Consider the following 17,129-nt stretch of genomic DNA (forward strand, 5'->3'; position numbering starts at 1 on the left):
AAACAGGTTAGTTATGCGTTTAAACTTGTCACAACTTATCACTGAGGACACTTCAAGCCTTTCTGTTGTGGTTCAGACCGAGTGTAAGGTAGAAAACTATGTTAGAAACTTTTTGAATTCAAACGGAGTAACATGAGTTTAGCTAGTTCCCCATGATTAAACAATGACACGAAATGGTGGCCTAACTAGCTACCGGGGTTTTAAATGTTTAGTATTGTATCTGCTGGATATCTGCCTTGAAACAACTGCTTATAGCTGCTGGGTGCGAATTTAATGAAATGTTAACTTTAGGTTATGAGAGAGTGAGTCAGGATGCTAATAGCCACTCATTCAAGTCAACACACTATGTTCATGTGGTATAGCATTTAATATGTGTTGTAATGCAGATGACCAAATGTGTTTATAATGTATTTTGTAAAAGTGTTTATGTAAGCAGTAAGACACAAAAGGCTGTACAAAATAATCTTGAAATAGTGTCAAAGTTATTGGCAGGAAGTATATTTTAGAAGCTGATAAACAGCAGTACAATAATGTGTTTAAGTTCACAAAGATTTTACAGCAATATTTGGTAACTTAATTATTACTAGTAGATATAAGAGCAGATTAGTGGGTAGAAGTAGTAACCCGTGCCAGTTCATCATTGTAGTATTGAGAATGGATGAATTGTGGAGTTTAATTGAAGATTGTTGTGAAAAGAAACTTTAAAGAGACAAGAAAGATGAAGTCTGTTTCAATAAAGACAGAGAACAGCATGCTGAATGAACACAACTAACCTCTCCTGTCTCTGCTTTTCCTCAATAAAACAGGACACTTCATCTTTTCACAGATAACTCATGTCTGAGGCCTGTAACATTTATATAACTTGTGAATGTGACTGTTGAATGTTAAACTGAGCCGCTTCATCATGTGACCTCCAAGACAACCGACTGGAGGTCCAACACATTGGTTTGTATTTTGCTTCTTAATTAAAATAAATATTTGTAAAATTAAAATTACTTTAAAATACTGTATGTAATTTCCTAGGTGTTTGTTGTGATTATTTAAATTAAAAGTTATGTATTTGATAGTTTTGGTGACTTGAAGTTGTTCTGGATTATTTTCTCTCTGCTTCAGTTGTGAAGGAAGACACTTTTTCACCTTTTCTCTTCACTTATTTCACAGGAAACTCTGCTTTGTTAAAGTTAAACATATTTTAATGTTAATGCTGAGTTGAGGATGAAAAACAAATGAACATATATGTACTGCAAAAAGCTAAAGCTGTTTTAACGATTAACCTGAATGTTCAAAGACCGACAAAAATAAACTCTGTACTTTGTGGTTTGTCAGGAGGAAAACAGCCTCAAATAAACTTTCATATTAGTTTCATAATTTCTCCACCAGCTTGAATGAGCTCTGAAATGAAGAAAGAAGAAAATACTTTGTTCATTCTTGAGGTAAACTACTTTATTTATTATTTAAACCATCAATTTGTTCACACATCCAATCAGTAATATCTGTTAAATGACTCTTGTTCAATGAGTTTATGTTCAGATTCATTTCAACCACACAATCACTTAGTTTAACACAGAAATTCAGCTATGTATAAGAACATAATAAACAATCTCCTTATTGACTATTATCAGGATAATTAGTTGTTTTTTTTTTGTTTTTTAAAAAAAAATTTTTTAGAATTCTTTATAAATGTACTAAATGATGAGAACAAAATATCAATGATGAAGAAAGTTCAGTTATTTCTTAATACATCAATACAAAAATGAAACTAACATTTAGAACAACAACATCATCATGATCAGTGATAGCCTCCATTGGTAAAAAGTGAAAACGTGAATTTTAAAGAAACGCAAAACATTAACAGACCAAAACAAATTAAACGGAAAAAAATATTGACAACCATTTGACAGCTGATCTTTGCGCAGTTCAGAAACATGGAGACAAAAAATTAAGAATTACAACACAGAATCTGACAAATGAAGTCTTTAATGACTTCCCTCTATTTGAGTTCACAAAACTCAGCTGTGTCTCCAGCAGAATTAAGCCAAACTCCAGCATAGAGAGGCTGAGTGAATGTGGTCTGGACTCTGTGGAGGAGAGTCATGGTTTCAGAGACGCTGTAGAAGGACAGAATACCTGCTCTGTGATCCAGGTACACTCCGAATATTTTTGAACGAGGACCTGAGACTGGAGTTTTAATATTTTTGAACCAGAATTCATAACTGTCAGTGGCACATCTTAAAGCCCAAGATTTGTCATTGTTTCCAAATAGACGTTCATATGCGGCTCCTGCTCTGCTGATATTCTTGTATGCGACTGCTACACGAATTCTACTTCCTCTCCACTTCACCTCCCAGTAACAACGTCCAGTCAGACTCTCTCTACTCAGGACCTGATTATGATTAGTGAATCTTTCTGGGTGATCAGAATAAGACTGTTGTTGTGCCATTACTTCTGCTTTTCTGTTACCCTCATGTAATAACACGCTTGTGTATGCAGTATTTGGATCCAGTGTGATTACACATGAATATTTTAAGAATCCAGCTCTGGTCTTGGGCTCTGTTTTTGAATCTGACAGTAAAACGTCCACTTCAGTCACTGTCAGTGAGATGTTTGTCCATTCCTCCTTCAGGATGTCCTGTAGTTTATCTCTGAGCTCTGACACAGCTGCTGTCACATCCTCAAAGTAGCTCAGAGGACGGATATTGATGCTGGATGAGTCTGTAGATTCACTGAGTTGTGACACTGAGGGGTAGTTGTGTAGAAACTGGTTGTGATCCTCTGTGTGTGAGAGCTGCTTCAGTTCAGCGTCTTTCCTCTTCAGCTCAGTGATCTCCTGCTGCAGCTGTTCCTGAAGCTCTTTGACTCGAGTCACTTCAGTTTCCTGCTGGGATCTGATCTGCTGCTTCACATCAGAGCTTCTTTTCTGGAGGAGACAGATCAGCTCAGTGAAGATCTTCTCACTGTCCTCCACCGTTTTATCAGCAGAGAGACTGACGGCCTCCACCTCCTGTTGAAGCAGCTTCACATCTTTCTCTCTGTCCTGGATTCTCTGCTGGATGTTTAGTCGACTCACCTCGAGCTCTCTCTGCTTCTCAGTCCTTTCTACCGCAGCTGAAACTGTGTCGTGGCCTTTATGATCCTCCACAGGGCAGAGATAACAGATAACCTGCTGATCAGTACGGCAGAACATCTTCATCACCTCATCATGACGAGAGCAGATGTTCTCCTGGAGCTTCTTGGAGGGGTCGACCAACTTGTGTTTTTTAAATGTAGGTGATTCATAATGAGGCTGGAGGTGTTTCTCACAGTAAGAAGCCAGACACTGCCGACAGGATTTAAGGGCTTTCAGTTTCCTCCCAGTGCAGACATCACAGGCCACATCTTCAGGTCCAGCATAGCAGAGATCAGCAGCAGCTTGGAGTCCAGTCTTCTTCAGCTGCTCCACTACAACTGCTAACATGGTGCTTTTTACCAGGACAGGCCTTGGTGTGAATGTCTGTCTGCACTGAGGACAGCTGTAGATTTCCTTCTTATCCTCTTCATCCCAGAAGTTGTTAATACAGCTCATGCAATAGCTGTGTCCACAGGGAATAGTCACCGGATCCTTCAGTAGATCCAGACAGATCGAACAAGAAAAGTTTTCTCGGTCTAGCTGAGCTCCGTGCTGCGCCATTTCAGCTCTCAGTAACAATGACTGTGTGAGTTTCACTTTCTGAGAAGTGAAACAAGGTTGAGCTCTTATCTAAGGGGAGGGAACAAGGGAACGGGGAAGTATGTGGTGCAGTGCGGTGCAGCTGGAGTTGTGTTTGAGAGCAGGTAGAAGAGGGAGGAGTTATCACACTCTGTGAGTTTAACCCTTTGTATGCAATAAGGCATATGTCTCATTTGAAAACACTGCTCACCTGCTCTCTGGTGTCAAAGTAGTACAGATGACTCGCAATTTCCCTGAATTACTGTATTCTCTTAGAATCCAGCTCACATCAACTTAAATACAACATTTTAAACACAATAGATAAAGAATGAAGACATGTTTGGAAAGTCCTCACATTTGTTACACAGATACTCTGCTTTGTTAAAGTTAAACATCTTTTAATTTTCATGCTTGGTTGATGATGAAAAACAGATCAACATGTATGGAGTACACACCATTCTTCCTCAGATTCAACCAATCACACGATGTCATATCAATCTGTTTTCATGAAGATCCCACTACTGTTATGATGATGTGCTGCCACCTGCTGGCTGCTTCCTGTCATTGCTCACACCTGCTGACAGTTAACACAGCTGATCTGTTTATAGCTTCAATTTACAACCTGATGACAGATGAAACAGAACAGATGATACTGAGGTACAGCAGCAAACAGCTGAGAGATAAAAAGTGGTCATTAAAGTTTATGTTTCATGTTCATGGCTGAATTCACCAGTAGTTAACAATTAAAAGCTGATCAAAAAGTTGTTGTTTTTTTTTTCAAATGAAAATTGAACTAGTGATTTTTTTTTAATGCAGTTTTGTGACTTCTCACAGTGTGAGAAATAAGGATGATTTTAGTTTTTAAAGAGTTGAATATTTACTGGTTGTAACTATTAACTGATGTGTGTTGGCCTTCATGAATTGAATTAAAATCTTTAGTGGGATCCTATTTCTGCTTCACCTGTGCAGGTAAGAAGCTAATGTTTGGACTCGTTTTGTGTGTCAGTGCAGCTGTTAACATCTGTGTGTCTTCTGTTTACAGGAGCTGATTTCTGTCAATCAGTCCTGGTGAAACATCAGCAAGTGGACCAATATGAGGATAGTGAACATCACAACTTCTCCTGTTTCCTGTTCCACGCAGACATCTGTGTCTCTGAGCCAAAAACTGTCTGAAAGTCGGGAACTGATGAAGCCAAACTCAGGTTTGTCTTTTAGCCACATTCCTTTTCTTTACTTTGTGATGTGGATGCTTAACAAACAATAACATGATAAAGAGATAAGCAGAAAAACAGCAGGTGTCAACACAAATCTTAATGTCTTAAAACTAGAATGAGAATGTCAAGTTCTCCTGATGGTTGATTCGGATTAGACTGAACACAGCCTTTTCACCTTTTTATCATTAAATTATTTCTAAACCACTTCTGAACTAGAAAAGGTGGAGTAACGTAACATATGATGGTGCAAAACATCTATCAAAGCTATCAGAAACACTAATTGTGACCGTTTTAAATGCTTTTTTTGTTGTCAATTAAGCATAAATAACAGGAAGTCTTTAGCACAGCAGACCATTTGTGGATTGAGAGATTAAACTAACAACAAAATTAGTTTATTTATTTATTAAATCTGGATTAAAACTTTACAAACCAGAACTGTCTGACTGTGAGGTGACAGAACAAAACACTGAAGCAACATGACAGCTTCATTCTGAAGTTTAATCTGCATGAAAATCAACTTCAAATATAATTAAAAGACCTCAAGTTCATGATGGCACAAATTCTGTTGTCTTCTGTTCTATAAATATAAAAAAAGTGTATTATGTTTTTCAGGACTCAACAAAACATCTTTACACTCACTTTTAATCAAATTATTTCTTATTTCTTCAGTTTTTCAGGCTTGAATACAAAATCTTGTGTATTGACCTGAATCTACAAATAAAATCTTGTTTATTACAACATCAAGTGACAGAAAACTGCTCATTTACCTTTGACGAAGCTGTTTTAATGATTAACCTGAAAGTTCAGAGAACGACAAATATGAACTCTGTACTTTGTGGCGTTTCAGCAAGAACACTGCCTCAAATAAACTCTCATATTAGTTTCATATTTTCTCCACCAGCTTTGAATGAGATCCTGAAATGAAGACAGAAGAAAATACTTTGTTTGTTATTGAGTTAAACTTCTTTATTTATAATGTAACGCTTCAGTTTGTTCACAAATCCAATCAGTCAAGTCTGTTAAAAGACTCTTTTTCAATGGTTTCATGTTCAGATTCATTTCATCCACACAATTAATTAGTTGAACACAGAATTTCAGCTATGTACATGGACAAAATAAATGATCTCCTTATTGATTATCAGGATAATTACAGGATAATTTACTTAATGATGAGAACAGTATATCTATAGTAAAGGAAGTTCAGCTGTTTTCTCTGTTTTAAGAAATAAAAAACAAATGCATTAATACAAACATGGAATTAAAATTTAGAACAAAGAGAAGTTTAAATTTTCATCTAAAGAAATGTCAAAGGTTAAAAACATCATTATGAGAAGTGATAGCCTCCATGGATAAAAACACACACGAAAAAGTGAATCTTAAAGAAAATGAAAACATTGACAAAACAAATTAAAAGTATAGACAACAGTTTAGTTGACAGCTGATCTCTTAGTAGTTCAGAAACATTGAGACAAAAAAATGAAGAATTACAACACAGAATCTGACACACTGTCTATTTGAGTTTACAGAACTCAGCTGTGGCTCCATCATCTAAAATATAAAGTCCAGCATAGAGAGGCTGAGTGAATGTGGTCTGGACTCTGTGGAGGAGAGTCATGGTTTCAGAGACGCTGTAGAAGGACAGAATACCTTCTCTGTGATCCAGGTACACTCCTACTCTGGAAGAAGGAGGACCTGAGACGGGAGTTGAGATGTTGTTGAACCAGAATTCATAACTTTTATCGTCATATCTTAAAGCCCAAGATTTGTTATTGAATCCAAATATGCTTTCATTTGCGAGCCCTTCTCTCCTGATATTCTTGTACGTGACTGCTATCCGGACTCCTCCTGCTCTCCATATCACCTCCCAGTAACAACGTCCAGTCAGACTCTCTTTACTCAGGACCTGAGGATATCCAGTGAATCTGTCTGGGTGACTAGAATAAAACAGTTGTTGACTTATTCGTTGTACTCTTCTTTTCCCCTCACATAAATACACCTTTTCGTGTGCTGTGTTTGGATCCAGAGTGATTTCACGTGAATATTTTAAGAATCCAGCTCTGGTCTTGGGCTCTGGTTCTGGTTCTGACAGTAAAACGTCCACTTCAGTCACTGTCAGTGAGATGTTTGTCCATTCCTCCTTCAGGATGTCCTGTAGTTTATCTCTGAGCTCTGACACAGCTGCTGTCACATCCTCAAAGTATCTCAGAGGACAGATATCGATGCTGGATGATTCTGTAGGTTCACTGAGTTGTGACACTGAGGGGTAGTTGTGTAGAAACTGGTTGTGATCCTCTGTGTGTGAGAGCTGCTTCAGTTCAGCGTCTTTCCTCTTCAGCTCAGTGATCTCCTGCTGCAACTTCGCCTGAAGATCTTTGACTCGACTCACTTCAGTTTCCTGCTGGGATCTGATCTGTTGCTTCACATCAGAGCTTCTTTTCTGGAGGAGACGGATCAGCTCAGTGAAGATCTTCTCACTGTCCTCCACTGCTTTATCAGCAGAGAGACTGACGGCCTCCACCTCCTGTTGAAGCAGCTTCACATCTTTCTCTCTGTCCTGGATTCTCTGCTGGACGTTTAGTCGACTCACCTCGAGCTCTCCTTGCCTCTCAGTTATTTCTGCTGCAGCTGAGACTGTGTCGTGGCCTTTATGTTCATCCACAGAGCAGAGATAACAGATAATCTGCTGATCAGTACGACAGAACATCTTCATCACCTCATCATGACGAGAGCAGATGTTCTCCTGGAGCTTCGCAGAGGGGTCGACCAACTTGAGTTTTATGAATGTAGGTGATTCATAATCAGGTTGGAGGTGTTTCTCACAATATGAGACGAGACACACCAGACAGGACTTGAATGCTTTCAGCTTCCTCCCAGTGCAGACATCACAGGCCACATCTTCAGGTCCAGCATAGCAGAGATCAGCAGGAGCAGCTTGAAGTCCAGTCTTCTTCAGCTCCTCCATTAAATCTGCTGACATGGTGTTTTTTATCAGGACAGGCCTCGGTGTGAAGGTCATGCTGCACTGAGGGCAGCTGTAGATTTCCTTCTTATCCTCTCCATCCCAGAAGTTGTTAATACAGCTCATGCAGTAGCTGTGTCCACAAGGAATAGTCACCGGATCCTTCAGTAGATCCAAACAGATTGAACAAGAAAAGTTTTCTTGGTCCAGCTGAGCTCCTTGCTGCGCCATTTCAGCTCTGTCACAATGACCGTGTTTGTTTCACTTTCTGAGAAGAGAAAAAAGGTTGAGCTCTGATATACACAGTCTGTGCCTCTTTAGTAAATGTCAGCTGACAGCTCACCACATATTGGTTGCACCCATTTTCAAACTGTAGATCTGAAGAGGAGGGAACAAGGAAATATATGGACAGAGTGGAGCTTGTGTTTGAGAGAGGAAAGATGAGGGAGGCTCTGTGAATTTAACCTTTTTTACACAAGGCTCATGTCTTTGGGAGCGATCTACAGATTACTCCCTATCTCTCTCAATTACTGTATTCTCCTAAAATCCAGTTCACTTCAACTTTTTAAAAATACATTTCAAACACAATAGTTTAAGAATGAAGACATCAAACGCTTTTGTAAAATATTGAATTTCCCAAAATGTTAATCAATTCATATCCAGCATGAGTCCTTTTAGCATTTAATCCCAGAACTGTTTAAGATAATTGATTAGAAGCTTTATTCAGAGGTTCAGTTTTGATCCATCGGTCAGTGCACAGACCATTTGACCCCTCTGTGAATTGTCTCCTTATTGTGGTGAAGGGGTTTGTGTGCTCAAAGGTTCCTGGCAGCTGTGTTGTCTTGGAGCAAAGCTCATGTTAAGGTCTCCCACAACAAACTGGTCCCAGGTGATGAGCCGGACAAAGAGTCATGTCAGGACTTCATGTAAGACATGTTAGTGGAGCTCGTACAGCACCACCCAAAAACATGAGTGGTGATTTTCATTTAGAAATAGGTTCATTTTATGTCAGGGTTCCTGCAGATCCTTCCTTTTAGGTTGCTCTTAAATTTTGAATCAATGCAGACTCGCAGGATTCTTGTTTAAAAATGAAACACTTTGCTTTCGACTCAGTAAGGTTCAGCTGTTTCTTCTTGTGCCCTGAAAGAAACTGACCGAGGAAGTAAACATCTTCATAGGAGAGGACTTTTAAAAAGAAACAATGACATCTGATTAGTGTCACTGTTTGGGATCAATCAGTGTGGTAATGAGGAGAAAGAAATAGGGTCTTATGTACCTAAAAAGAAGTAAAAACTTTTATAAAACCAAGAACTTAATAACTAGGCCCATAAAAAGAGGTCAAAAGATATCTCTACTCCATCTAACACAAAGAAACTGGGACATTAAAAGAACAACCTTAATGACAAAATATGATTCAATAAAATTATTCCTGCCCGAAACACATTTAACAATGAAAGATAAACTCATTGTGACTGTTTCTGCACATCACATAGACTACTGTACAACAACATGTACAGTTTACAGATGCAGAAACAGAAGCTGTATGGACAGAGATCTCCAGTCTGCTCAATGAGTTTTGAACTGAGATGTGGGATAATTCTTCTGCTTCAAGTTTAAACCAACCTCACAAACATGTGATGAAACAGGCTGTTTATGTCAGTGACATCATGATCACTCCCGGTCTGTGATGCACCCACAGAGGACAGAGCAGCCTTTTACTCCTCAAATAAACCAGAGCAACATAAAGAGCAACGTGTCTCTCTGTGGTGTAAATAATCTCTTACCACGAATATTATTTAGAAGAATTCCTTTTCCATTGAAAACAAAGTTTAGTGGGATCATGACGTATCTTTGGCATCCTATCTCTCTTTAGAGAACATCAGATACAGTACCAGTCAAAAGACAGACTTTCTCATTGATGTGAATGGTGTGCCGCTTTTGGCTGCTCTTTGGTGTGTTCACGGTATGAGGCCTGCCTTTTACTCGACCAGTAAGAGTCCTCCCCAAACCACGGTAAATCAAAGACAAAGAAAGAAATAATTAATATTACAGAAAATTGTGCAGTAGAACCCTACATTGTCAAGTATTTGTAACTTGGATTTTTGAAAAGGGCTCTATAAGTAAAGTTTATTATTACTATTATTATTATTAGGATTTTATTCAATGTTGAGGTCTGAAAGGGCAGCAAGCTTAGTAAATGTGCAATTTGACAAGCAACTTGTAGGCTACTACACATGGGTCTCTATGATGACTGAGTAATGTGACATCAGAGTTTTTGTGACACCTACAAATGTATGGTCACAATTATTAGTTTGGAATTGCTATTTTATGTGTTTTGTACGTGTAAAAGGCCAGATTTACACATGGTTTTATTATGGGTTTAAGCTTAATTGTGTAGGGTGTAATTCTTCTCTTCTGCCACTAGATGGAGTATCCACCAAAATGACCGTTAGCTTGTAACTTGAGATTCCCCATTCCTTTAACAGAGAACAGCCTGCTGAATGAACTCCACAGATGTCTCCTGTCTCTGATTTTCATGTATAAAACAGGTTAGTAATGTGTGTAAACTTAACATTTAGGACGATTCAAGCCTTTCTGATGTGATTAAGATCGAGTTTAAGGTAGAAAACTATGTTAGAAACTTTTTGAATTCAAACGGAGTAACATAAGAGTTTTGCTAGTTCCCCATGATTAAACAATGACACGAAATGGTGGCCTAACTAGCTACCGGTGTTTTAAATGTTTAGTATTGTATCTGCTGGATATCTGCCTTGAAACAACTGCTTATAGCTGCTGGGTGCGAATTTAATGAAATGTTAACTTTAGGTTATGAGAGAGTGAGTCAGGATGCTAATATAAGGTGACCAGACGTCCCCGATTTCAGGGGACAGTCCCCGTTTTGAGTGACCTGTCCCCGGTCAAAGCTGTCCCCGAAAATGTCCCCGATTTTGACACTGAATGGGTGAAAAATGCGCGCAGACTCAAACACCAGTTATTACGGTAGAAATTAATGCATCACCAGAGAAGACGTCGTATGACGTACAGACGTTATCAGGACGTACGACCAGACGCGGCAGCGTCAACAACAACAATCTAGAGGCGGCAAAAAGGAAAGAAAAGAAGACCAGCGGTCATTAATGGTATGTTGTGTATGAACTTATTTTTTTTGTGTGAATTGGCAGTAGACTTGGCTGTGTGTGTGTGTGAGAGAGAAGTGATGTAACGTTAAAGTAAGTTTTTTATCTGAATTGAAGACCTAACGTAACTTTATAAAAGTCAGTAATAAAAGTCATTGTCATAACATTATGACAATGTTTTCATATCTGTCATTAGTGACGCTGTAACGTTAACGTTAGCATGAGATTACCAGATGATGACATTGTATGTGGCCCTGATTTGGAAGAGGGGGAGGTGGAAGACGGCTTTGGTAACATATGATTTTCCTGTAGGCATAGGAACATGAGACTCTGTTAAAAATAATAAATAAATTAATAATAAATCAATGGTTGATAGTTGTGTGTGTTAGGCTAACTTCTGTATTTTGTGTCGGGCTGTGTGGGTAACTAATGACTTTAGTAGTTATAAATGCAGACCATCTGATTAGCTGATGCCCTGAGTCATGTATAAAATTAATATACTCATATGTTTTGACTTGGTAATTATTATTAATTACATCTTGATGATATTTACTAGCTACTGGTCTGGCAGCTGTCTTTGCACATGACACTATAACTAAAGTATTCTACATTTGTGTTTTTGACACTGCTGCGCGCTACTGATACATGATATTTGTGGGTGCTGATATTTTGATTTATTAACCAGGTCCTTTTGTGTGAAAAAGTACTTGTCCCCATTTTTTATTTCATGTTGATAATATTTAATGATTTTTCACCGCCGCATTGAAAATGTCCCCGATTTTCATTTCAGAAACCTGGTCACCTTATGCTAATAGCCACTCATTCAAGTCAACACATTATGTTCATGTGGTAAAACATTTAATATTTGTTGTAATGCAGATGACCAAATGTGTTTATAATGTATTTTGTAAAAGTGTTTATGTAAGCAGTAAGACAGACAAGGCTGTACAAAATAAGCTTAAAATAGTGTTAAAGTTAATGCCAGTAAGTATATTTTGGAAGCTGATAAACAGCAGTACAATAATGTGTTTAAGTTCATAAAAATGTCACAGCAATATTTGGTAACTAAACTATTACTGGTAGATGTAAGAGCAGATTGGTTTGTAGAAGTAGTAACCTGTGACAGTTCATCAATGTAGTATTAAGAATGGATGAATTGATGAGTTTAATTGAAGATTATTGTGAAAAGAAACTTTAAAGAGACAAGACAGATGAAGTCTGTTTCACTAAAGACAGAGAACAACCTGCTGAATGAACACAACTAACCTCTCCTGTCTCTGCTTTTCCTCTATAAAACCGGACACTTCATCTTTTCACAGATAACTCATGTCTGAGGCCTGTAACATTTATATAACTTGTGAATGTGACTGTTGAATGTTAAACTGAGCCGCTTCATTGTGTGACCTCCAAGACAACCGACTGCAGGTCCAACACATTGGTTTGTATTTTGCTTCTTAATTAAATAAATATTAATGTAAAATTACTTTAAAATACTGTATGTAATTTCTTAGGTGTTTGTTGTGATTATTTAAATTAAACGTTATGTATTTGATAGTTTTGGTGACTTGAAGTTGTTCTGGATTATTTTCTCTCTGCTTCAGTTGTGAAGGAAGACACTTTTTCAACTTTTCTCTTCACTTATTTCACAGGAAACTCTGCTTTGTTAAAGTTAAACATATTTTAATGTTCATGCTGAGTTGAGGATGAAAAACAAATGAACATCTATGAACTGCACACCAGTCTCCCTCAGGGTCAACCAATCACGCGCTGTCATATCAGTCAGTTTTCATGACAATCCCACTACTGTTATGATGATGTGCTGCCACCTGCTGGCTGCTTCCTGTCATTTCTCACATCTGTTGTCAGGTAACACAGCTGGTCTGTTTATAGCTTCACTTCACAACAGATGAGATAGAACAGACGATACTGAGATACAGCAGCAGTAGTTTTGTGACTTCTCCCAGTCTGAGAAATAAGGGTGATTCTAGTTTTTGATGGTATTTGACCAGTTTGGACTCTTGTTGTGTTGACTTGTATTTTGTTTCAGTACAGCTGTTAACATCTGCGTCTCTTTCTGTTCACAGGAGCTGATTTCTTTCTGTCAGTCCTGATGAAACATCAGGAATTGGACCAATGTGAGGATACTGAACATCATACCGTCTCCTGTTTCCTGTTAGCACCGACACCTCTGTGTCTCTGAGCCAAAAACTGTCTGAAAGTCGGGAACTGATGAAGCCAAACTCAGGTTTGTCTTTTAGCCACATCCCTGCTCTTTACTTTGTTATGATGTGGATGCTTAACAAGCAGTAATATGATAAAGGAGATAAGCAGAAAAACAGCAGGTGTCAACACAACTCTTAATGTGTGTTAATGTGCAGAACAGTCTGACTGTGAGGTGGCAGAGCTGGGCTTTAATAGAACGTCTGCACATCCAAATTTAATCCAATTAATTCTTATTTGTTTCCTTTTAATTTTTAGTTTCTTACAAGCAACAAGTGATAGGAAACTCTGCTCATTTCTTTGTGCTAAAGCTGTTTTAACGATTAACCTGAATGTTCAAAGACCGACAAAAATAAACTCTGTACTTTGTGGTTTGTTAGGAGGAAAACAGCCTCAAATAAACTTTCATATTAGTTTCATATTTTCTCCACCAGCTTGAATGAGCTCTGAAATGAAGACAGAAGAAAATACTTTGTTCATTCTTGAGGTAAACTACTTTATTTATTATTTAAACCATCAATTTGTTCACACATCCAATCAGTAAAATCTGTTAAATGACTCTTGTTCAATGAGTTCATGTTCAGATTCATTTCAACCACACAATCACTTAGTTTAACACAGAAATTCAGCTATTTATAAGAACATAATAAACAATCTCCTTATTGACTATTATCAGGATAATTAGTTGGGTTTTTTATTTTTAAAAAAATTTTTTTTTAGAATTCTTTATAAATGTACTAAATGATGAGAACAAAATATCAATGATGAAGAAAGTTCAGTTATTTCTTAATACATCAATACAAAAATGAAACTAACATTTAGAACAACAACATCATCATGATCAGTGATAGCCTCCATTGGTAAAAAGTGAAAACGTGAATTTTAAAGAAACGCAAAACATTAACAGACCAAAACAAATTAAACGGAAAAAAATATTGACAACCATTTGACAGCTGATCTTTGCGCAGTTCAGAAACATGGAGACAAAAAATTAAGAATTACAACACAGAATCTGACAAATGAAGTCTTTAATGACTTCCCTCTATTTGAGTTCACAAACCTCAGCTGTGTCTCCAGCAGAATTAAGCCAAACTCCAGCATAGAGAGGCTGAGTGAATGTGGTCTGGACTCTGTGGAGGAGAGTCATGGTTTCAGAGACGCTGTAGAAGGACAGAATACCTGCTCTGTGATCCAGGTACACTCCGAATCTTTTTGAACGAGGACCTGAGACAGGAGTTTTAATATTTTTGAACCAGAATTCATAACTGTCAGTGGCACATCTTAAAGCCCAAGATTTGTCATTGTTTCCAAATAGACGTTCATATGCGGCTCCTGCTCTCTTGATATTCTTGTATGCGACTGCTACACGAATTCTACTTCCTCTCCACTTCACCTCCCAGTAACAACGTCCAGTCAGACTCTCTCTACTCAGGACCTGATTATAATTAGTGAATCTTTCTGGGTGATCAGAATAAGACTGTTGTTGTGCCATTACTTCTGCTTTTCTGTTACCCTCATGTAATAACACGCTTGTGTATGCAGTATTTGGATCCAGTGTGATTACACATGAATATTTTAAGAATCCAGCTCTGGTCTTGGGCTCTGATTTAGAATCTGACAGTAAAACGTCGACTTCAGTCACTGTCAGTGAGATGTTTGTCCATTCCTCCTTCAGGATGTCCTGTAGTTTATCTCTGAGCTGTGACACAGCTGCTGTCACATCCTCAAAGTATTCCAGAGGACGGATATTGATGCTGGATGAGTCTGTAGGTTCACTGAGTTGTGACACTGAGGGGTAGTTTTGTAGAAACTGGTTGTGATCCTCTGTGTGTGAGAGCTGCTTCAGTTCAGCATCTTTCCTCTTCAGCTCAGTGATCTCCTGCTGCAGCTTCTCCTGAAGCTCTTTGACTCGACTCACTTCAGTTTCCTGCTGGGATCTGATCTGCTGCTTCACATCAGAGCTTCTTTTCTGGAGGAGATGGATCAGCTCAGTGAAGATCTTCTCACTGTCCTCCACTGCTTTATCAGCAGAGAGACTGACGGCCTCCACCTCCTGTTGAAGCAGCTTCACATCTTTCTCTCTGTCCTGGATTCTCTGCTGGACGTTTAGTCGACTCACCTCGAGCTCTCCTTGCCTCTCAGTCCTTTCTGCTGCAGCTGAGACTGTGTCGTGGCCTTTATGTTCATCCACAGGGCAGAGATAACAGATAATCTGCTGATCAGTGCGGCAGAACATCTTCATCACCTCATCATGACGAGAGCAGATGTTCTCCTGGAGCTTCTCTGAGGGGTCGACCAGCTTGTGTTTTTTAAATTTTGTTGATTCATAATGAGGCTGGAGGTGTTTCTCACAATATGAGACGAGACACACCAAACAGGACTTTAAGGCTTTGAACTTCTTCCCAGTGCAGAAATCACAGGCCACATCTTCAGGTCCAGCATAGCAGAAATCAGTAGCAGCAGCTTGGAGTCCACTCTTCTTCAGCTGCTCCACTAAAGCTGCTAACATGGTGTTTTTCATCAGGACAGGCCTCGGTGTGAAGGTCTGTCTGCACTGAGGACAGCTGTAGATTTCCTTCTTATCCTCTTCATCCCAGAAGTTTTTAATACAGCTCATGCAGTAGCTGTGTCCACAGGGAATAGTCACCGGATCCTTCAGTAAATCCAGACAGATTGAACAAGAAAAGTTTTCTCGGTCCAGCTGAGGTCCTTGCTGCGCCATTTCAGCTCTCAGTAACAATGACTGTCTGAGTTTCACTTACTGAGAAGTGAAACTAATTTGATCTCTGATCTAAACAGCATGTGCTGCTTCACTAAATGTAGCCTGGCCGCTCACCACGTGTTGGTTACACCCATCTTCAAACTGTAGATCTGAAGGGGAGGGAACAAGGAAATATGTGGACAGAGTGGAGTTTGTTGTGTTATGAGAGTAGAGGGAGGAGTTATCAACAAGGAAAAGGAGTGGCCAGTGAGAGATACTGTGTATTTAACTCCTTTTCCACAATGAGGTCTCATTTGAAAACACTGCTCACTTGTTTTCCGGTGCTTAAATAATCTTGGGAAATTGGGAGTGATCTACAGATGACTCTGAGTTTCTTTAAAGTAGTGTATTCTCCTAAAATCCAGCTCACTTCATGTTTGGAAAAATCCTCACATTTATTACACTTGAACTATCCTGTGTTAAAGTTAAACATCTTTTAATTTTCATGCTAGGTTGATGATGAAAAACAGATCAACATGTATGGACTACACACCATTCTCCCTCAGGGTCAACCAATCACACGCTGTCATATCAATCTGTTTTCATGACTATCCCACTACTGTTATGATGATGTGCTGCCACCTGCTGGCTGCTTCCTGTCACTGTCCACAGGACCTAACCCTAACCCAGCTGATCTGTTTATAGCTTCACTTCATAACAGACCTTATGACAGATGAGACAGAACAGATGATACTGAGGTACAGAAGCAGTATTTTTGTGACTTCTCAGTCTGAGAAATAAGGGTGATTTTAGTTTTTAAAGAGAGCTGCATATTTACTGGTTGTAACTATTAACTGATGTGTGTTGGCCTTCATGAATTGAATCTAAATCTTTAGTGGGATCCTATTTCTGTTTCACCTGTGCAGGTAAGAAGCTGATATTTGACCTGTTTGGACTCTTGTTGTGTTGACTTTTTTTTCTTTCTTTTTTTCCCCGTTACTTTATTGTCCCTGAAGGGAAATTTGTCTTGGACTCTGAGTGCTGAGACAGCTGCCGCCATAGTTAAAAAGAACAAAGAAAGTAAACATAAAGTTGCACATTTGCACAACCATTATACAATATAAATGACAGAATTGCACGTTTGCACAATAATAAATGATGCAATGCTACCTGTTGACTCAATAAATACATAAGTACACATATTGCACATTTG

The 17,129-nt window shown here is 38.6% G+C and overlaps 3 protein-coding genes across 3 annotated transcripts; all 3 read right to left on the reverse strand.

Moving 5' to 3' along the window:
- Window positions 1-1,779: 1,779 nt before the first annotated feature.
- On the reverse strand, window positions 1,780-3,748 carry LOC133991114 (tripartite motif-containing protein 16-like). The gene has a single exon (XM_062429585.1). It carries the CDS (start codon window positions 3,665-3,667, stop codon window positions 1,991-1,993), a length of 1,677 nt encoding a protein of 558 aa, XP_062285569.1. The 5' UTR covers window positions 3,668-3,748; the 3' UTR covers window positions 1,780-1,990.
- A 2,661-nt stretch (window positions 3,749-6,409) lies between these two features.
- LOC133991050 (tripartite motif-containing protein 16-like) lies at window positions 6,410-8,101 on the reverse strand. The gene has a single exon (XM_062429502.1). It carries the CDS (start codon window positions 8,087-8,089, stop codon window positions 6,410-6,412), a length of 1,680 nt encoding a protein of 559 aa, XP_062285486.1. The 5' UTR covers window positions 8,090-8,101.
- A 5,820-nt stretch (window positions 8,102-13,921) lies between these two features.
- On the reverse strand, window positions 13,922-16,700 carry LOC133991112 (tripartite motif-containing protein 16-like). The gene has a single exon (XM_062429582.1). It carries the CDS (start codon window positions 15,935-15,937, stop codon window positions 14,258-14,260), a length of 1,680 nt encoding a protein of 559 aa, XP_062285566.1. The 5' UTR covers window positions 15,938-16,700; the 3' UTR covers window positions 13,922-14,257.
- Window positions 16,701-17,129: the final 429 nt, after the last annotated feature.

Source organism: Scomber scombrus, chromosome 11, assembly GCF_963691925.1.
Source record: "Scomber scombrus chromosome 11, fScoSco1.1, whole genome shotgun sequence".
Lineage (NCBI taxonomy): Eukaryota > Metazoa > Chordata > Actinopteri > Scombriformes > Scombridae > Scomber > Scomber scombrus.

What these genes read in the sequence shown, in the direction of transcription:
- LOC133991114 (XM_062429585.1), bottom strand. Translation starts at nt 3,667, where the DNA reads ATGGCGCAGCACGGAGCTCAGCTAGACCGAGAAAACTTTTCTTGTTCG.
- LOC133991112 (XM_062429582.1), bottom strand. Translation starts at nt 15,937, where the DNA reads ATGGCGCAGCAAGGACCTCAGCTGGACCGAGAAAACTTTTCTTGTTCA.
- LOC133991050 (XM_062429502.1), bottom strand. Translation starts at nt 8,089, where the DNA reads ATGGCGCAGCAAGGAGCTCAGCTGGACCAAGAAAACTTTTCTTGTTCA.